This window comes from Cygnus olor, chromosome 14 (genome assembly GCF_009769625.2).
Source record: "Cygnus olor isolate bCygOlo1 chromosome 14, bCygOlo1.pri.v2, whole genome shotgun sequence".
NCBI classification, from domain to species: Eukaryota; Metazoa; Chordata; class Aves; order Anseriformes; family Anatidae; genus Cygnus; species Cygnus olor.
Genome location: NC_049182.1, coordinates 11,409,963 through 11,431,131, shown reverse-complemented (window position 1 = coordinate 11,431,131; position 21,169 = coordinate 11,409,963). Strand labels below are relative to the sequence as shown.

The following is a 21,169-nucleotide window of genomic DNA, read 5'->3' as shown; positions in this document are numbered from 1 at the left end:
AAGATGGCAAAGAGCTGCTCCTCACACTATCCCAGCTCCCCTTTTACCAAAGAGACAGACTGGAGAGAGCTCAGTCCATGCTGCTACATCCCAACCTCCCCAGCACCCACCCACATTGCCCACGATGGCTCCTGACCTCCAGCCCTGCTCTCCACAGCCATTCCCCTCCACTGCCTGTCCACCTGAGAGAGGCTGAAAAGAAAAGCAGCAGACCCAGCAGCATCTGGGGTGGGCTGCAAGCAGCAGCTCAGAGAGGCAAAGCCAGGCCACGTACAAGAGGTGAGTGTCTGGGATTGAGGGTATGGGGATTTTGGTCCTTATTCCTCCCAGGACAGCAGTGAGCTGTCTCCTCAGGATGTGTGGTGCCAGGTTTTAGACACAGCTGGGGACTTTGGCCCAAAGTCCTCCTAGCACAGCGGTGAGATGAAACTCCCCTGGGAGGGCACTGGGGGCGGCAGGAGGACACAAGAGTGTTCAACGGGCTCTTAGCCTTCTACCTGTCATAGCTGCCTCATACGGACAGGTAGGGCCTCAGCAGGAATGGATGAGACCTATGGGAAGGGGGAGAAGGGAGAGCAAGCTGTGAGCATATTACAGACCTGGTCCAGAGCAGCATGGGTGATGGGCTCTTAGGACTCAGTTGACTCATATATGTGTCCTTGTGCATCATTTTGCATTTGACAGCACTGGAGTGACCTCTGTCCCATGAAGCTGAATGGGAGAGATGCTACTCCTTCACAGCTCTCGCTCTGAAAGGATGAGGAATGTAGAACCAGCATAGGAGGCCAGAGGAGCCAGGTGAGCGCATGGGTACAGCTCTGGCTCTGCACTCTGCAGGCAGATACACGGCTCCCTGACGCTGGTGCTCCTCTTTTATGTGGAAACCTCCACTAAACTCACCAGCAGGGAGCTTGGAGATCAGAGTGCTGGCCCCAGCTGCCGGCTTCGCCAAGGGTTTGTGGCACCCTATAACAAAAACACCAACATACAAACCAAAACCCCTGGACAAACCAGGGGGATCCACATATCCAATAAGTCTCCAGCAGTCTACAGGCTTTCAATAACAGGCAAGTGAGAACCACATGGGCAAGAGGTCCTGAGCTGATCACAGTCATAGACTTCTTCAGGTTGGATCAGATCTTTGGAGGTCATCTGGTCCAAACCCCTGCTCAAGCAGAGACACCTAAAGCAGGGTGTACAGGACTGTGTCCAGATGGTTTTTAAATATCTCCAAGGAGGGAGATGCCACAACATCTCTGGGCAACCTGTGCCAGTGCTTGGTCACCCATATGGTAAAAAAGTGTTTCCTGATGTTCAGAGGGAACCTCCTGTGCTTCAGTTTGCACCCATTGCCTCTTGTCCTGGCACTGGGCACCACTGAGAAGAGCCTGGCTCTGTCCTCTCTGCACACTCCCTTCAGGTATTTACAGGCATCAACAAGATTCCCCATGAACCTTCCCTTCTCCACGTTGAACAGTCCCAGCTCCCTCAGCCTTTCCTAATAGCAGTGATGCTCCAGTCCCTCCATCACCTTCATGGCCCTTGGTTGGCCTCTCTCCAGTAGCTCCATGTCCCTCTTGTACTGGGGAGCCCAGAACTGGACCCAGCACTCCAGGAGTGGCCTCACCAGTGCTGAGCAGAAGGGAAGGATCACCTCTCTCGACCTGCTGGCAACACTTTGCCTTAATGCAGCCCAGGACACCGTTTGCTTTCTTTGCAGCAAGGACACATTGCTGACTCACGTTCAACTTGGTGTCCACCAGAACCCCCAGGGCCTTTTCTGCCAGGCTGCTCTCCGGCTGGGTGCCCCCAGCATGTCCTGGTGCCTGGGGTTGTTCCTCCCCAGGGGCAGGACTCTGCACTTCTCCTTGTTCAGCTCCATGAGCTTCTTGTCAGCCCATGTCTCCAGCCTGCCCAGGTCCCCCTGGTTGGCAGCATGATATTTTGGTGTATCAGCTACTCCTCCAGTTTTGTGTCACCTGCAAACTTTCCAAGGGTACACTCTACCCCATTACCCAGATCACTAATGACGTTAAACAGGACTGGACACAGCACTGACCCCTTGGGTACACCACTAGTTACTGACTTCCAACCGGACTTCATGCCACAGATCTCCACCCTCTGGACTCAGAACCAGTTTTCAATCCACTTCACTGTCTGCTCATCCAGAAAATAATTCATCAGCTTCTCTAAGAGGAAATTCTTCACTCAGAGGGTGGTGAGGCACTGGAACAGGTTGCCCGGAGAAGTCATGGATGCCCCATCCCTGGAATTGTTCAAGACCAGGTTGGATGCGGCTTTGGGCAACCTGATCTAGTGGGTGGCATCCCTGCCCATGGCAGCAGGGTTGGAACTGGATGATCTTTAAGGTCCCTTCCAACCCAAGCCATTCTATGATTCTATGATCTCATGGAGGACAGTGTCAAAAGCCTTCCTGAAGCCAAGGTATACCATATCCACTGCTCTCCTATCATCTACCAGACCTGTTATTTCATCACAGGTTATTAGGCAGGACACAAGGGTCTTCCTCTAGGCAGACTTCTGTGATTTTTCACCTCAAAAATCACCCTACTTCCTACAAAAAAATGCCTGTGTCTCACCAGCAACCTCTTGCAACAGGGACACCTCGAAGGGATGCTGAGAGTCCCCCCTGGCAGGCAGGTCCAATCTGAGTGTTCTGCACATTTAATGACACTGGACAACTTCATATTCCCACTTCTCATCTAACAAGTGAATTTTAAGGAAATTTCCTCAAGAACAAGTCTAAACAAGAAGAGTCACTGAAACAAATTCATGTCTTCAAACAGGGTGCAGCCTCAGAGAACACTGCAGAAAAAGAAACCAAAGCCATCATTAAAAACATGTTAGGGTTTTCTTAGCTCATCTGCAATTACTGCTCTAAAAGCTGAGGATGCATGATAGAGAATAGTGGGTGTGGGAGGGAGAAGGGGAGAAGGAGGAAAGGAGAAAGACAACAGCAGCATGTGAGGAAATTCAGCACTGCCAAGAGAAAGCCACAGTGATGGGCAGAATTTATTTCCTTGAAGAAGGGTTTCCCATATCATTGGTTACACAGGGAAGGAGAAAAAACATTATTTTGAAGAACACTGGCCTGGCCATAAAACTAAGACTTCTAGGAGAGAGGTTTCCCTCAGATGCTGCAGCCATATTACCCTCATGTATGCCATTCCACCACCCTCCTGCAAAAGATGAGTTTAGACCAGCATAAAACTGTTCCACATAAAATCCTGTTATTAGCCCAACTTGCTGAAAGGTGTGTGTCTGCTACAGCAAAGGCCTCCAAGCCTCACTGCTGGGCAGGTTTCTGTCCTAGGGACATGGATATGTTTTCCACAGGCTCCACACTCACCCCTTCCCACCGACGTGATAACTCCTGGGAACTCCTGGCTAGTGGCTCACCTTGGTTTTCAACAGGAGGAGCCCAAGCACACAGGCCCTCGCACAAGCACTGCCTGTCACTACAACCACTCTTCCTTCCTCAAGCCCAGCAGGAGGTGTGGAGTGGCAACCTGTGCAGTAGCTGGGGCTGCCGCAGTCTGAACCATTGCCAGTGACATGTCTCTTGGCCCATCCTCTCTTCCTCCTTTGACAGCATTGGCACCTGGACTGCCCTGCACCAGGCAGGAGATAGGCAGCCAGGAGAGAAGGGGAGTGCCTGGATTCTCCCTCCCTGCAGCACCCGCCTGATACCACAATTAAAGATCTTTATCCCCACCCTCCCCAATCACAGGGATGTCTCAGGCCACGTGAAAAGTCCTGGCCAGTTCTACCCCTGCCCTGAGAGGAAGCAAGCACAGATCCTCCCCAGGGCCATCTGTCCTACTGAGGCATCACTGACCCTGCTCCTCACACCCTCAGCCCAAAGGAGACAGAGGAAGCTGCTTTGCCTCCAGCTCTGCACCACTGTCATCTCTGGAGTGGCCCCCAGACCAGCCCACCTAAGAAATACCCGAGTGGGTCAATATGGACCCTGCAGCCTCTTGGGGCCAGAATCAGAGACTCTGCAGAGATCTACGTGCTGCATTTCAGCACCTCACAGGCTCAGGAGGTGAAGTGCCAGGGACTTCAGGAAACCAGGATGGCTGAGCAAGGACCTGCTGGTCAAAATGAGTGTAAGAAGGAAATGCACAGGCAGTGGAAGCAAGGAGATGTGGCCTGGGAAGAGTAAAGGGATGCTGTCCAGATGTGTAGGGATGGGATCGGGAAAGCCAAGGCACAGATGGGATTAAACTTGTCAAGGAATGCAAAGAATAACAAGAAGGGATTTTATAAGTATGTTGCTCAGAAAAAAAAGGCCAAGAAGAGTGTACCCCTTCTGATAAACAAGAAGGGAGAACTGGTAACGACAGACATGGAGAAGGCTGAGGGACTTCTGTAAGGCCTTTGACACGGTCTCACACAACATCCTAATCTCTAAATTGAAGAGATATAGATTTGAAGGGTGGACCATTCGTTGGATAAGGAATTGCCTTGAAGGCCGCACCCAGAGAGTTGTGGTCAACGGGCCTATGTCCAGGTGGAGGCCAGTGAGAAGTGGTGCCTCTCAGGGGTCCATCTTGGGACCGGTACTCTTTAATATCTTTGTCAATGACACAGACAGTGGGATCGAGTGCACTCTCAGCAAGTTTGCAGATGACACCAAGCTGAGTGGTGCAGTTGATACAATAGAAGGAGGGGATGCCATTCAAAGGGACCTAGAATCATAGAAACATAGAATATCTCCAGATGGAAACATAGAATCATAGAATATCCCGAGTTGTCCCTGACCTGGACAAGCTTAAGAAGTGGGCCCAAGTGAACCTAATGAGGTTCCACAAGTCCAAGTGCAAGGTGCTGCACCTGGGTCAGGGCAATCCCAGACATGAGGACAGACTGGGAGAAGAATTCATGGAGAGCAGCCTTGCAGAGAAGGACCTAGGGGTTCTGGTGGTTGAAAAGCTCGACATGAGCCAGCAGTGCACACTTGCAGCCCAGAAGGCCAACTGCACCCTGGGCTGCATCAACAGAGGAGCGGCCAGCAGGTGGAGGGAGGTGATGGTCCCCATCTCCTCTGCTCTTGTGAGGCCCCACCTGCAGTGCTGCATCCAGGTCCCCAGCACAAGGAAGATGAGGACCTGTTAGAGCAGGTCCAGAGGAGGCCACAAAGATGATCAAGGGCCTGGAGCACCTCTCCTATGAAGAAAGGCTAAGGGAGCTGAGGATGTTCATCCTGGAGAAAAGGCGGCTCCGGGGACACCTCATTGTGACTTTCAGTTCTTTAAGGGGGCTTATAAAATAGATGGAAAGCGACTTTTTACTTGGGCAGATAGAAGTAGGACAAGGCGGATTTTAAACTAAAAGAGGGGAGATTTAGATTAGATGTTAGGAGGAAATTCTTTTCTTAGAGGCTGGAGAGGCACTGGAACAGGTTGTCCAGAGAAGTTGTGGATGCCCCAACCCTGGAATTGTTCAAGAACATGTTCGACAAGGACCTGGGCTACCTGGTCTAATGTGTGGCGTGCCTGCCCATGGCAGGGGGGTTGGAACTACATGACCTTTGAGGTCCCTTCCAATCCAAGCCATTCTGTGATTCTATAACTCTCTGAGCAGAGAAGGAAAGGACTAACACTCCTCTCCTGGCTCTGTGGCACAGTCTGACCACTGTGTAAGTTAGAGGGGTGGAAAATTTCCCAACGGCAGGGCAAAAAGGGCTTTGAATTATGAAAGAGCTGATAGGAAGGGAAACCCTACAATGAGTCTCCTCCCAGCAAGTTGACATGATGCTTTCTAAACTCTCAGTAAATCTTTTGCAACATAAGAAAACATCCAAGAGGGAGACCAGCCCTATCCACAAAGCCTCACCATCCCTCATCCCAAACGGGAGTCCAGCAGTGAGCTGTGCAGAGCAGGGACTAAGCAGCCTTTCACAAAGCCTGTCCTACACTGCTGCACCCACAGCCACACGTGTGCCAGGAGCAAAGGAGAGAAGAAGACCTCTCTCTCCAGCAGCAGAGCTCCCCAGCTATGGCTTGGGGAGCCACCTCCAGCCCCAGCAGCGCCTTGATGGCAGAACCCCAGGGCTCAGCACCAGCACTTGCAGCTGTGCAGCTGGCACCCAGCACAGGCAGCTGCAATCCTGCAGCCACCCAGGGCTGCCTTGGCACCAGCCACTAAAGGGAAACCATGGCCACTCTCCTGGCAGGAAAGTTTTAGGTCACAGTTTCCTACTAGAACCATCATATGTGCCTATCTGCCATTCTGAAGCCAGAAACCACTTAATGTCTCTGATTTAGCAGTCACCAGGCCATTTCCTGGATGTTTTAACATCCAAATCTGAGGTTTGCTGCTCTCATCAGATCATTGGCCAGTTTCAAAGCTCACCGTGGAGTTCTCTCCTTTGGAGAGATGGAGAACCATCTGGAACCTTATTCCTGCAATGGCCATAGTTCATGGCTACCAGTCTGATTACAGAGACAGCATGCACTTTGTTGGCAAATTCAGCTGTTTTCTCTACAGGTGTGTCAACACCACGGGCCAGATTTCCTCTACTTTCTTGAACCTGTGTTGTCCTGATGTGACTGCTCTGGTCTCTGTGCTTTTGCTCTGATGACATTGAGAAGAAGGCACTTTAGCCCACAGTGCCTTCTTGGGAAGGAAGGAGAGGCCAGATATCTTCTGCAACCTGAGGCAGGAGGACTCTGGATAAGCTGTCTCAGCACAGGTGGTGAGCACCTTTTCTCTCACCAGGAAGTCTGCAGAAGTCAACCAGCACACACAGCCCTGCCTGTCCGGGTTTGGACCACCTCCCAGTAACATTTACTGACACGTAGCATCCCAGAGGGCTGCAAAATGAGCCTTGATGGCAACTTTCAGAGTCATTTCAACACACAAGACAACCTAAATTGCTCAGACCCACACAGCAGCTACAGATTTGCAGAATTTCACAAGCATCAAACAGACCAGCTGCTCAGCCCCCATTACCCAAGCATCCTCCATCACAACACGCACCACAAAGTTGCTCAGCCCTCCAACAGCTTGGGAAATCATCTCTCCACACCATCATGCAGGATCAAGTGCCCTCGGGGATCAGTGCTCGCTGCCAGCACTCCCAGCTAGTTCTGAGAATGAGAAAAACAGTCTAGATGCCAAGAGCCTGCATGTCACCACGCGATGGACTGACAGAGATCATCTCTTGACACGTCACAGCTCCCCCACACAGACAGAGCGTGCCGCTGCAGATCAGAGACAGGTCTGGGGACCACAAGTTTATGTCTTTGCAAACGTAGCACCTTTGCTGTGCGCTGAGCTTGGCTGGGAAAGCTAGATGGCCACCCATGGAGAGTCGACAAACTGCTGGCTGGCAGCAGGCAGGTCCCTTGCAGACCTGTTCTGGGAACAAGCCAGGGCTCCTCCACTCCTAGCCACCCACTCAGATCCTCCCAGCTGCGTGAAGTACCACCACAGGATCTGTCCTATTTTGAGCAGGGTCTGCTATCTCCAAGGAGGAGCGGTCAGCTGCAGACACAGCCCTGCACCCAGGGGGATGGATCACAGACTACTCTGAGATCCATCAGTGGCAGGCACTGGAGCAAGGACAGGCTTTCATTGCTATTTCTGCTGATTTCCAGCACTGATACACTGATACATAATCCAGTACATGACCAGTTTCCGCCTGCTCCCTAGCAGAGCATGCAAAGCAGCATCCTGCCTGCTAGTCAGGCAGGGAATCACAGCATGAGGATGCTAAGAAGCTTTCCTACTGTCAGTGGCACAGATGGGAAGTGAACCCAAATCTCCATGCACGGCCCCCTTGCCTGCACCCATTCCCTTCAGAGCACGAAGACACACAAACACAACTCCATGCCATGTGTGCAAAGGCACAGCCACCCACACACAGGGCTGGGACAAACCCACACAACAGCAGCTGGCTTTCTGTGCTGCAGCCTCCAGGTAGACTGGCCATCAGGTAGAAACAAGGCAGATGCTCTACAGAGCTCTTTCTCTGGAGCATGGCCCAGGTGAGGGAGATCAGGCTCCACAAAATAATTACTGTTCATTAAAAGGAGAAACATGTCACTGCCTTACTGCACCGCACAGCCTTCCTGGGGCTGCAATCACAGCACTGCTTGACACCCATGTTGTGCCTCTCCCCTGGCACCCCACCACTTCTGGCAGTGCTGTATCTGGGGAAATCCAGAATCAGTGGCTGCACCCCAGCTATCCCATACACGCAGACACAACCCCTGGGAGCCTGCATAATACTTCTTCCCTTTGGCCTCAGCAGCACCCTGCAGCAAGGCAAAAAAAGAATATTCTTCGGGTGACCCTGTGCCTGTTGCTTCCCATCACCCTAGTTCTTGTAGGTAGAGAAGAATACATCCCTGTTTTCTACCCAGATTAAGCTGTATCTCCTCGTACGTCCAATTCAGTGCCCCAAAACCTCAGGGCCTTTCCCAGCTTCTTACCTGCAACTCATCATCCCAAACCTACCAGGCCACCTCACCCCCCTCTAGGTTTCCCCTTGGGCTATGAGCCCATCTGGACTCTAAGGCATGGTCAGGCTTCGGGCTCCTACTACATTTGCCAAGACCTGCAGTTGCTGTTGTGCCTGAACATCCAAGAAAGGACAGCTTAGAGAATCAGCCTACAGACCCAGCCTCTCCTGTTCACCATACCAGGGAAGACCAGCTTAAATCACCAACCTTGGAAGAAAAAGTACCCAAAGAGCGATCCCGCCTTATAGCAGACCTCCACTCCAGCTGCATCCCCACTTTCTGACATCAAGGCATCTTTCTGGGAGTGCTCAACATCAGGGCAGCACTGGGATGGTGGGACGCACATTTGATGTCTGCCCCATTTTCTTGGGGCCAGCAGTGCTGCTGGAGAAGCAGGGTTGGGTGTGCAGACACTGAAACAGGCACTAGCTCCTCCTGCCATGTACATGGAGCATGCCAAGCCAAGCCAGGAGCTGCAGGAAGGTCCAGAACAGGAATCCCTGTCAAGCAATTGTCAGCTTGGCTCAAGGCAAAAAACAGCCTAGGGGAGACTCAGCCACTCCTCCACACCAAGGCACGCAGAAGGGCAGCCAAGGAAGACTGGTGGGGAGGAGATAGGAAGGAGGAAGCACCCAGGGCAGTGAGCCCAGGCAATGGCTGGAGGCACCTCTTCCCATCACTGAGGTTACTACCACCCCACAGACCACAGCGAAGACCCAAGCCCCAAGGAAGACATCCTCACAGCCCACTCATACTCCTTGTCAAGTCCCCAAGGCAAACAGACGTGTTGCTGATTGTCACACCCAGTGCGCTGCATGTTGGGAAAGGCCACTTTACATTTGGTAGAGGCTTACAGTACAGGCCATGCCCGATCCTGACCTCACCTTGGCTTGACCCAAGGCCACCAAACAGCGTAAGCGGATGGCACAGCAGCAGGGAGCCCGGGTCTGACCGGGCCAGGCTCCTCTGAGTGCAGCAGCCAGGGCTGGTGCATCACTGCCAGCTCCGAGACAGCCCAGAAAGCACAGCTGATTCCAGTCCCCACCCTCCCACCACCAGATCCCACCAGCTCATTTCCAGTACCTGAGACCATTTGGGTTCCCAGAGCCCTCATCTTCATCAAGAGGTCAAAGAATGGTCTCCTCCCAGCCAGGAAGGGTGAGATGGGATGAAAAGGGTGGGAGCTGGGGGCTCTGTCATGAGCATGACACATCCCCACCCATCGAACATGTATGTCCCACCCCAGAGGGATGCTGAGCCTGGACACCACAGCAGCCAGCCTGCCACCAACCATTCCTGCGAAATCGGGACACACCAGACAACACAGCTGCCCTCCACAGGGCAGCAAACAATAACAGATGGGAATATAGAAAAGTCTGGCACTGTCCTGCTGTGGCCAACAGGGCTTGGGGCAGGTGGGGGGAACAGTAAGAATCACTGATGCCACACAGCCCAGGCAAGAGATTTTAAAGGACTGTCCTGGCCAGGGACAAGTTGTGAGCTGAAGTACCTTGTCCCTGGGTTACAACAGAGCGGGACTGGACCTGAGCAGCTCTCTAGTCCCTATTCCTGCCCGCAAGGAGGTCCCACATACCAGGGTAATTACTGATGGTTGCCCACTCAACCTACTGTCAAAATGCTCTGCTGATAGCTCTCACACAGCTCCAGACCAGGCTACCATTGACAAAGGGACAGATACCTCTTGTTTGCGGTTCCCACAGCCTTGTCAAGGCTGTTGCCATCTTCTAGCCTCTTTTTTGCACACAGCTTCTTCTCATCAGCCCACCCAGCTCCATCCTCAAGGTGCCACACCAGCTGGGGCCACTGGTGGCTGAGCCCATACCAACACCGTGAGGGCGAGATGACTTTCAACCCTTGATTCATCCTGAGCAGCGTTTCTAGGAGGTCATGCTTTGGTCATGGTTGGGACTGCAGAGATACCTTAAGGGAGCAATTGCTTGCCTTTACTACCTCAAGGCAGTAAAGGCAAGAAAACCAGAGAGGATTCCCTGAAACAGGAAATCAGCCAGTAATACCAAGACATGGCTGCAATCTCAGCAAGAGCTGGTTAATCCCAACACACAGAGAGGCAAGAAACCCCTGCTCAGCTGATCACCAGTGGCATGGGTCTCCAAGGTGGCATCTCCTCTCTCTCACCAGCCCACTGAGTATCTTTTCCTGTTTCCTTTTTCTTCCCCTAATATGAACCCTCCCCGCAACATCTTCAGTACTGTCTGCTGCGACTTTCATACAAAATTTCTCTTCAAATCGTCTGAGCACAGAGGTGAACCCCCCCTACCTGATCACATCCCATGTTTGCCTGTCTGTAGTTGCACACATTATTTTGATTCAAGTTGCAAATCATCTGCTCCCCTCTAGTACCCTATGTTCTGGTGAGCCTCACATTTTGCCTCCTCCACGTTCGTCACCCTCTTATCCAGGACAGAGCTGGACCACAGGAATTAAGTGAAAGTAGTTTTTACTGACCCTTCTGGCCAAGCTTTGCAGCACACAGCCCAGCATCTGAGGCCACAGCAGCCAAGCACTGGAAGCACGGTCATTCAGCAGAAGAGCAGCACAGTGATTCATCTTCCTTTTGATCTTTACCCCAGCTTTGCCAGCTCCACACACTGTCCCCAAAATTTCAGGCAATTGGCAGACCTCTCCACATCCTCCCAGACCTGAGAAGAAAGCACCAAGAGGTGCTTGCACCCATTGGGGGGGGCGGGGGGCGAGTGCTGCATATCCAATTCAGTAAGCAAGCAGATGCCTGGCTACCAAAGTTGCTAGGGAGATGAGCTTATTCTGGAGCCTCCCCTGGCTGCACACAATCTCCGAGCTTCCACTGAGGACCTGAGTCCTCCACCATCTGCACTGGACAGAGCATGGCACAGCATAGAGAATGGCTCCCCAGGGATCCTTCTCCTTTAAACATGGGACATGAAAATGCTCCAGCAGTTTTGGAGGATGCGTGCTCACATCTTGGCAGCCTGCTCTGGTCAGCAGTGAGAGCATGGGGAGAGGCGGAATTACTGACATCTCTCATGGCCCTTTGCTACAGCCAGCCCAGCTCCCCACCAGCATGACCAGCACCAAGCAAGCTGCTGTATCCAGCACAGGCCCCAGCAGAGTGACAGGAGCTGCTAGCCAGCCACGGTGCATCCTGGTTCAATGGACACACTTTATCCCTTCTTGTCACTTTATCATTCAGGTTTCTCCACAGAGAGAATTCCTCAGGCAATCAGAGTAACCCACAGGCTCACAGACTTGCAAGCCCTTTGGAAACCTGCTGCCCACCACTGAACAACTTCCTGCAGCTCCTCTGGGCCAACCACACCTCTCACCTGTGCCCTTCTCACTGCATCTGCACTCTTGCCTGTCAAAGGCAGGCACAGATCTCTGGGGAATCCTACACACTTGTTCCAGGACAGCTGAGCTCTCCTCTACGCTCAACAGTGCCACACAATGACTCAAGATGGGAGACAGAGACAAGGTGCACTCCAGCACCAGCATTCAATGTCCCAAAACCAGCAAAGCAGCAGCCATTCTCCATAGGACCCAGGCCATGCTGCTCAGGGAACCGGCAACCCTGTCTGATTCAGCTGGGAGAGGCTCCCTCACCCCAGCAGTGTGGTACCAAAATTTAGGGTGTGCTGCCTGTGCTGCAAAGCCCATATACCTTGAGGGACTTTATAGCAGATTTTGAGGTGTGCCAAATGCTTTAAGGCCCCAGACCCTGGTGGTCATGGTGCATTTTGCCTTTTCCAGCCCAAACCAAGTGGGGAGCTCAGCTGCAGTAGAACATGGCTCCCTTTCTGCCTAGTGATGGAGTTTATTGCCTCTGTGCTCCCAAGCATGCACCAGTTTCTGATCCAGATCCAAACCCAAGACAAGGTGTTGCCTGTGATTTAGAAAGGCCGTTATGCTTCAGGGCCCATATCTAAGGGTTATTAGCCAGCAGAGCACAAAGACAGCCACTGGGCAGCAGCTGGTGTCCAGGGGCTATGTATGGGGAGACCCTCAATACAGAAACCAGAACTCCTGGGATCATTCAAGAGCCTTGTTAGTCTCCTGTTACTTATAGAGATCCTTGGGGAGATGCTTCGTTTAAAGCGTTTCTGAAAGGGGGACTGAGAAATCAGCCAGGTTTTGCTGTATGCACAGCATGTGTCCAGGTGGGTGTATCCTCGGGTCTTTCAGGTACAGCTGAACCTGCAGCACCAGCTGAGCAAAGCTTCAGTTGCCAGTTTCCCTCATGGCTGATTCAGCTGGGAGACAAGGAGATGAACTGGCCATGGGGGCACAGCTATCCCAGGCCCATGCCCAGGCAAAACCTCTTGTGCCAGCAAACCAGGAGCAGAGAGCAAACAGAAGGGTGCCACCCTTGGAAGGGGTAAAAGCTTTTCGCAGCTAAGTGACCACTCCCCATCTGCAGAAGCCCAAGGAAAGAAGGAAACAAGTTTTCACTCCTCTGTGAGCCTAAGAAAGTGTGATTTTTCTGAAGGTGGTGAGAAAAAATTTCAGACAACTCTAATTAGCAAGGTGGCACATGAGAAAATCCAACTTTTTTGCTCCCCGCCCGGGATAAAGGGGGAGCCCTGGCTGGAGCCCACATCCTTCGCCTGCACCTGCCCCGTCTGGAGCAACTGAGATGATTTGCAGGATAGAAGAGAGGGATGTTTTTGCATGAGCTTCGTGTCCAAAGTTGCCGGTGCTATTTCAGGCAGCAACACCTACACTATAATCCAGAGGGCTGTATTTTCCTGCGGGCACTTCAAAATCAGTCCTCCCTACTCTCCTCAAAGCCCAGCTAAAACCACCCTGGCTCTCAGAATCAACAGATAAAGCTGCTAGCAATGTGCAGTCCCCAAACCCAATGACAGAGCCACAGCATGTTCCTGATTCCCATTGAGTTCAAGGTACCTTCTGACCAGGAAAAAAAAAGAAAGGGGGGGGGGGGGGGGGAAGGGTTGATCAGGGACCTCATCTTATACAAAGTACCTGCTGCAGCAACAGGTCCTGTGTCTGCAAATCCTCCCAGGGATCTGCCACCACCAGATTACCCGTTCAGACTAAGCTAACTAATCCTACAGGCTAGTCGTGTACTTTGTCCTGGAAATCTGCAGCATTTTCAGTGAAGTGCTCCAGGAGATGTACAAGATCTAATTAAATCTACTTTGCAATTTCCTGCATATGGAGGCAGGAAGATATTTGTTCCTCTGTGGAAGCAGAAATCAGTGCCCAAAGAGGTTAAATCTCAACCATTCAAGAGCCCCTCCTGTATCCAAAATACCTACCAGTACATCTTTTTCACAAGAAACATCAGTTCATGTAGAGTGGAAAGCAAATTATGACACAAGAGAGCCTTGAGGGCGAGGAGGATCAGGACCACAACCCCCTTTCTGGACTCAAATCAGGAGTGGTCCAAGCAGGGATATCATGCCACACAGACACACCACTTGTGAAAGCCAGCGCTGGGTTTTGCACCTATTCCTTCCTCCTGATCTGTGCATTTAGGCACAGAGGAAATAAGAGACCATCCAAAATTAAGGAACTGAAGGATGTAAAGAAAAGAGACAGGAGGAGAAGCAGTAACAGGAAACATTATATAACAGCATGAAAAAAACAATACTGCCAGTGCAGAAGAGGTTTTAAGATGGCCAAGTGAGTGGTGAGACCCATACAATCCTGGGACCACAGACCAGCAGTACTTTGCAGGTTGCTCCTTGTGTGCCAGGGGAACACAAACACTCACTCATTTCACCCATGGCTGTGCAGCAGAGATGCAAAGGCTGCAAACCTCTGGATTTTGCAAGTAGGAAAGTTCCAGCCTCCAGAGTCTGCCCAGCAGTGAGACTGTCCAAAACGCGAATCCCCCTTTCTGGACCTCAGCATGGGGGAGACAGACACGAAGCAGTCCAGCTGAGACCCGCAACAGATTCCCAAAGTTCACTGGCTTCCTGAAACTCTGCACGTACCAGCTGCACAGACTGATTTTCCCATTTTGCCTCCCATACCCCATGCTGTCCTTCCCTCTCCTTCAGCCTTCCCAACACTGCCCAGCAAGGGTCTGGACCCCTGAAGAGCCTCACCGTCTACCTTCTCTTCTCCAAGCGAGCTGAGCAGGCAACAGCAGAGATTGTCCCTTGGAGAGAGACATAGGTGCTCCAATCGCAGGCCTGCAACGCATCCTGGACCTCAGCAAGCAGTGAGAGCAGAGGACACAGCATCTTAGCCTGTGGGAAGGGTATGAATCACTAGAAAACACCCAGGCACAGAGCCAGAGCAGGGAGAAGACAGTCCTGCAAGGCCTCCATCTTTTGGAAGTGGAGGGATAGCGATCAGAGCCATGAGGTCCCTCTCTGCTCGTTCAGCGGTGGCCCCAGCATCTCTCCCCCTTGCTCTATAATATCATATGCAGGCTGGCTGCAGCCTGGCTGTCCCTCAGAGATCACTTTGTGTCCGGACACTTCACCTTCTGTTAATTTTAGAGTTGTCCACTGCCCCCATCTGCAGCAAGAATGAGAAATAGACCGGTGTCTCTTCAGATTTCTTCTCCCAGCTGAAACCAAGGAGCAAGAAAGCAGACCATGGCCTGGTTTCCCAGTCCATGCACCTTTCCAGCAGCTCAGATGCCACAAATCAGAAGATCCTGCCAGGAATGTCACCTTCAGGACCAACCTCCTGGTGCCCCAGCCGAAACAAGAGCATGAAGTGCTTGGGGAACTACAAGTGCAGCATGCTGAGGCTCCCATTTAAACTTCATCACTTGACAAAACCACAGTTATGACAGTTCCCAACCACCAGCTTTTTTTTCCTTTGCATCTGCTGTATAGCTGTGCTGAGATGATGTTCTCGACAACCTGCAGAGTCCCTTAGCCAGGGAGCCTATTCAGACTATCAAAAACACAAAAACAAAAGCATCAGCTCCAAGAAGGTGTCACAGCAGAATGACATCCTTTAACTTGTTGTTACATCAGCCTACATGATAACAATTTGGGCCTGATCCAGAAAGCAACGGAGCTGCCTCCATTCCTCTCAAAGCCATACCCTGCTGCTCACAGATACACAAGTTTGCAATCCTTCCTGCTTTAAAAAAAAAAAAAAAAGCCATGTACCTTTTGTCGTGCTTTCATCTGACTGTGAGACCGCAAACCTGAGAAGTTCCCCGTTTATCTTTCTTTTAACTTCACAATAGCTATTTCACTAAATCCTCTATGTCCATGATGGCCCACATACAGATGTACATGAAATTAGTGCCTTCCAAATTAGTTTTCTCATACGCCGTCCTAGCCCATTTTCCTCAACAACATATTATGATGTGCAAGGTTCCACCTTTCTCCCAGGAAATGCAATCTTCTAAATTTATCTTTTGGATGGCTAAAAATAGAGACAGGTCTGGCCTTCAAAATCTGGGGTCAGCAGCCCAGAATGGCAAAGTATTTGCTCCAGAAACACCTTTCTGATAACAACAAAGCCCACGTATGTTCATTACGGAGCCAAGAATTACCGGTGTAGCACCTTGCCTCTAATGAGGCAAACGGCCAATTAACCCCATGGGCAAGTGCAGCATTCTGTCATTGAGTGGAGAACCAGAATTCCCTGGAGACAGGCCCTGTATATCCTTGCAAGCCACCAAACATGAGAGACTCAAATTTGTTTCTAATGGCACAGTACAGCTCTTGGAGCTCCATTTCACACTGGCCCCGTTGGGGTTTTATGACACAGGATCTGAGCGCTAAAGCTGGACTAAGGGCCAGCCTTGCATTTTTGTAAGCTCAGATCCTAACCCTGGGAAAATGCAGTCATTGTCTCCTCCTGGTCCCCCGCCCCCAGCCCATCGCAGGTATTCACCCTGCCGGAGGACAGCAGAGAAAATCGGGCACAACACGAGTAATGCTGTGGCAGGCATTCCCCTGCTGAAGTAATTTCATAACCGCATTTAGAAAGGCAATGAAGGACCAGTACACAGCACATACAAAGAACCGAGCAGGTACATTAAAGGCAGAAATCTAAATGCACCAAACAAAGAAAAAAAAATAGTCCAGAAAATGAGAACATTATTTTGAAGGAGGCAAAACTTCCCGGCGCTCACAGCACACCTGGGAAGCCAGCATCTGCTCCAGGCCCCTCGGCCAGCTCAGGGAAAGGCCCGTCTCTGCATTAGTAAACACGTCTGGGGAGAGGAATGCACCAGGCAGCACCAGTGCGCGCAGAGTTAACGGAGCCACCACCGCATGCCGGTAACGGCTCTCCCAGCCGGGGGCTGGCCGCGATTACCAAGGAAAACCGGGGGAAGCAGCACCCGACGGGGTGCCCGGGGGGACAGAAGGCGCCCAGAGAGAAGGCTTCGGCGGACCGAACCGCGCGGCCAAAGCCGCCGGTAAGGGCCGAGAGGAGCCGGGGCACGGGCCCTTCCTCCGCGCCTCGCACCGGGGCTCGGGGCTGCGCTGCTGGCGCGGCGCCCGGGGACCGGGGCAGCCGGGGCAGGCCGGGACCTCGAGCCGGGGCGGGGGGAGCGGGGCCGCCGCAGCCCGCACCAGGACCCCAGGGCCGGGCCCGGGAGAGCGCCCCGGCCCGCTGCCAGGCAGAGCCCCGGTGCCGGCCGGCGCGGGGGGGGGGGGGGGGGGGGGGCGATGGCGGAGCAGCCCCCAGCCCGGGCGGGGCACGGTCCTGCCGGCGGCGGCTGCCCGGGCCGCCGGTACCCGCCGGGCACTCGCTGCGCCGGCGCCGCCCCGCTGCCGTCCCACGGCCGCCCGGGCCCGGCGCCCCCCGCCGCCCCCGCCGCGGCCCGTACCGCAGTCCGCGCAGAGGATCCGCGCCACGTCCCGCTTGAGGTTCTTGCCGCTGGTGTCGAGCGGGGCGAAGGCGGTGCGGAAGACGAGCGGCTCCTCCGTGGGCTCCAGGAAGAAGATGTAGCGGTGGTTGCGCTTCACTTTGAAGCAGGGCGCCTTGGAGCCCACGCTGATGAGCTGCTCCCGCTGCAGCCCGCCGCTGTTGAGGGGCCACAGGTCGAGCACCTTGACCAGGACCCCCCCGGCGGGGCCAGCGGCGCCGCGGCTGTCATTGCCGCCGCCGGCGGGGGGGGGGGCCACGGACTGCACCTTGCCCTCCAGCACCACGGCCGCCGTGTACGCCTGGTCCTGCACCGACTTGAGGCTGGGCGAGTAGCAGGCGAGCGAGACGCCGAAGAGCAGCATGGAGAAGCCGGGCGCCGGGTCGCGCCTCATGCCGCCGGCTGCCGCTCGCTCCCGCCGGCCCTGCGGCGGCGGCGGCCGGGCTGCGGGGCTGCGGCGCGGCGGGCGGGCGGGCGCGGCGGGGCGGAGCGGCGCGGACCCGGACCCTCCTCCCGGCGCGGCGCCCCTAGGCGTGGAGCCGAGCCGCAGCCCGCGCTGCCGCGGCCCCCGCCGCGCGCCCAGCCGCCGCCAGCCGGGCCCCGCGGCGAGCCGAAGCCCCCGTGCCTCCCGGGAAGGACGGGCGGGCGCGCCCCGTGCCGCGCTATAGGGGGGCGGGGGGGGGGGGGGGGCGGCAGTCGGCCCCGCTCCGAGCGAGGGAGGTGGGGACCCTCCCGGGATGCTGCAGAGGTAACCCCCCCCCCCCCCGATCCCCCGGGATGCTCTCGAGCCCGGAGCCCCCCGCCCCCCGCGACACGGCTTCCACCGGGCCTCCTCCCCCAGGATGCTCTGGCGGCTGGATCCCCCGCCGCAGCCGTCCTCCTCACCGCAGAAAGCCCCTGCGCCCCCCTCCCGAATGCTCTCGCAGCCGGAACTCCCACCCCCCGGCATGCTCCCTCTGCCGGTCCTTCCCCCCCGTTCCCCCCCCACCCCCGCGCCCCGGGATGCTCTCCCGGCCACTCCCCACCGCCCCTCTGCTCCTTCCTTGCTCCCCGCCCCCCCACCCGCGGCATTCCCCCGCTCGCCGGAGACCCCCGCATCTCGGGCCCCGCGGTGATTCCCTGCCCTCGGGGGCAGATGACGGGGAGTCCCCTGGGGGATGTCCTCTGCAGCCTCCCTCCCCAGCACCCAGCTGCACTCTGTTCCTGCAGGGCTTGGAGGTCCCCGGGAAGAAGACAAATGACGTTCCCTCCATCTCAGACACGGCGCAAGCCCCTCCCTAGGCCCCCAGGCGTTCGCAGCCCCCAGCCCAGAGTCACCAAAGAGGCGCTCATCTGGGGGTTGCTGCAGGTGGCAAGGGCTTCCGTGACGTGCAGGGCCCGGGAGCAGGGGTTTCTCTGTGCCTGATGCTTTTGGAGGTGGGAGATTTTTGCCTGAGATTCCCTGCACACCAGAATAAAAAGCATTAAAATACTGACAAATGGAGTAAGGTAATAGCAAAGGAGACAAAGCCTCCTTTCATGTCCTGATCCCTGCTGTCGCTTTTTAATAAACAAGTGCTCTTCCCCTGCAGTGGTTTCCAGGAGGAGTCAGTTTAATCTCCAAAAAATGGCTTATTTGGGTTTATTTTCAAAGCTGATCCTAAAATATCTATACTCCTAAAGCCTTGCTGCTCATCTACTATAATGTGGAAGGGATCTGAGATAATTAATTAGCGGCAGAGGACTTCATATTTGTTGTCACAGTAGATTCTGCATTGAATGAGAGCCACTGTGGTTCCGTTATGATGGAGGTGACTCGGAGGCAGGAAGGCTGAGCTCAGCCCAGGCGAAGGGCTGGGGCGCACAGTTCGTAGCAGGGACACACAGCCATGCCTGTGCTGCAATGGTGACCCAGGTGAAAGGCACAGCCCCTGCCCCAGTGGCTTTACAACCTCAAGGAAACACCCAGCACACCCTAAAAGATGGTGAGACAGGTCTTTGAGCACAGCAGTGAGAGAAGTGGAGCACAGATGGCAGGATGAGGGGTCACACTCAATTTAATATAATGAAGCCAGAATAATTGGAAAAATATGAAAGGGAGCAGAGCTGCTGCACCCAGGTACAGACACAGAGCACTGCCTTTCCTTGTGTTGCCCGGGGCTGGAGCCAGCGTGGTCTCACCACTGGCACGTGATGGCACAGCCCCAGCACACACAGCTAGCTCTCCAGCCATGAAGTGACTGTGGCTCTGCACAGCCGATGGGGGCACCTGCATTTCCCCCTCACCTGGGAGGCAAACAGCCATCTGAATATCTCTACCATTGCAGAACCATGGTGCATTAGAAGCAGCGCAGTGTATTAACAGAACGGGTTGGGAAGCATTTCGTGTGTGCATTTTCTTTTGCTAACTGTGGCTTTCTGTTTTCTTATGTTTCTGAAAGCATTCTATTTTGCCATGTTTGGGCGACCATGGGTTGGTTTAAGGTTCAGAGGGATGTTCCATGAAGCTGCAGAGGCCTCAGGTTTGGTTCTACCAGGCTGGGCTTTGTCTCTATATTTTTGGTGAACAACAAACCCAGTGGCAAAGTCCTGCTGGGACTGCAAACCTCCAGGGACAGGCATTACTTAGCACCCAAATGGGGATTCCTGGTTTCTGTCGCAAGTGCCCAGGCAGTGAATTCGACAACAATAAATTGTCAAATTATATATATGTCAAATATATGACTGTAACAAACCCCTGTCTGGATCCTCCCTGCTCATAGAGATGGGGTAAATGCGGCCAGCTCTACAGAGCAGGGGGCTGCCCACCCACCTGCTCTGCACCATCCACCCTCCCCCAGAGCAGTGGTCAACTGGTGGCAGCGCAAAAGCCAAGGTCTTCACCATGGTCCTCACACCCTTCTGTTTCAGGCAACACTGAAGTCTCTACAAGGTCCCCTGTGTGTCCCACATGCAGCTATAGAGAGCAAACCTTCCAGTCCTGCTAGCACCTGACAACCAAGAAGTTGTTCTTCTAAAAACAGCTGACATGAATTGCTGTTGCTTTCAGGAGGCACATGAAAAAGTATATGAAAGAATAGATTAACCATTTAAGAGAGCAATAGAGATACTTCACAGTTGGAAGAGGGGATGCAATAGACAGCCTCGGCATTAGAGATGTGCTGCAAGTGCCCAACATGCGCCCCACCACAGGAGGAATCTGCATGCAAAGATCCTGTGAACAGGGAAGCCAGACAACACGAAGCCACAGTGCTGGGGAAATGCAGTCTTGCGACACAGCCAGCAAGTGACCATGCACAATAGAGGAATACAGGTGAAGGGAGAGGGGGTAAGAAGTGTTTCCCATAGCAGGGAGGATGGGATTTTGGCTTCATCAAACTGCTTGAAGGAGTGGGGAAGTCACCTGTCTTCTCTCTTCTTTTGGCACAAATCTCTGTGGAAATACACCATTCCCTAATGTTTTGTTGAGACAGCAACACAGACTTTGCCTAGGGGCAAAGGCAATACCTGATGCCATAATTTGATCCAGAGCTCTCCTTCTCTACCCTGCACTTAACCAGAAAATATGGTTTAATACCCAGGCATTTGTGTTTGTAACCCATCTCCTTCCTGTTTGCAGGCTGAAATCCCAATGGGACCCCAGTGGTTCTACAGCTGAGTGAAATTCGGCACAAGATACCTGTGAACCCTCTGGGACAATTGTGAAAAGTGAGGTTTTTCTGCCTCTGGAACATTTTGGGGCCTAGAACACATGACCTTACAAAAGGGCACTGTGCATGTGTCCTTTTTGCAGTATTTTTCCTACTGTTCAACTTGGCTGTTTTGGAGACAATTAGCCTTCATCTCCAGAGACGCTTGC

At 53.6% G+C, this 21,169-nt stretch overlaps 1 protein-coding gene across 2 annotated transcripts in view; it reads right to left on the bottom strand.

The window, feature by feature from the left end:
- NRG2 (neuregulin 2) overlaps nucleotides 1–17,734 on the bottom strand; it is a 178,425-nt gene extending 160,691 nt beyond the window's left edge. Inside the window, exon 1 of one of the 2 annotated variants that reach the window (XM_040573595.1) lies at nucleotides 17,293–17,734. In XM_040573595.1, coding sequence (XP_040429529.1) covers nucleotides 17,293–17,725 — 433 coding nt within the window. In that variant the 5' untranslated portion in view covers nucleotides 17,726–17,734. The remainder of the gene's footprint in view (nucleotides 1–17,292) is intronic. The other variant, XM_040573593.1, reaches the window with a different exon arrangement.
- Between the last annotated feature and the right edge of the window lie 3,435 nt (nucleotides 17,735–21,169).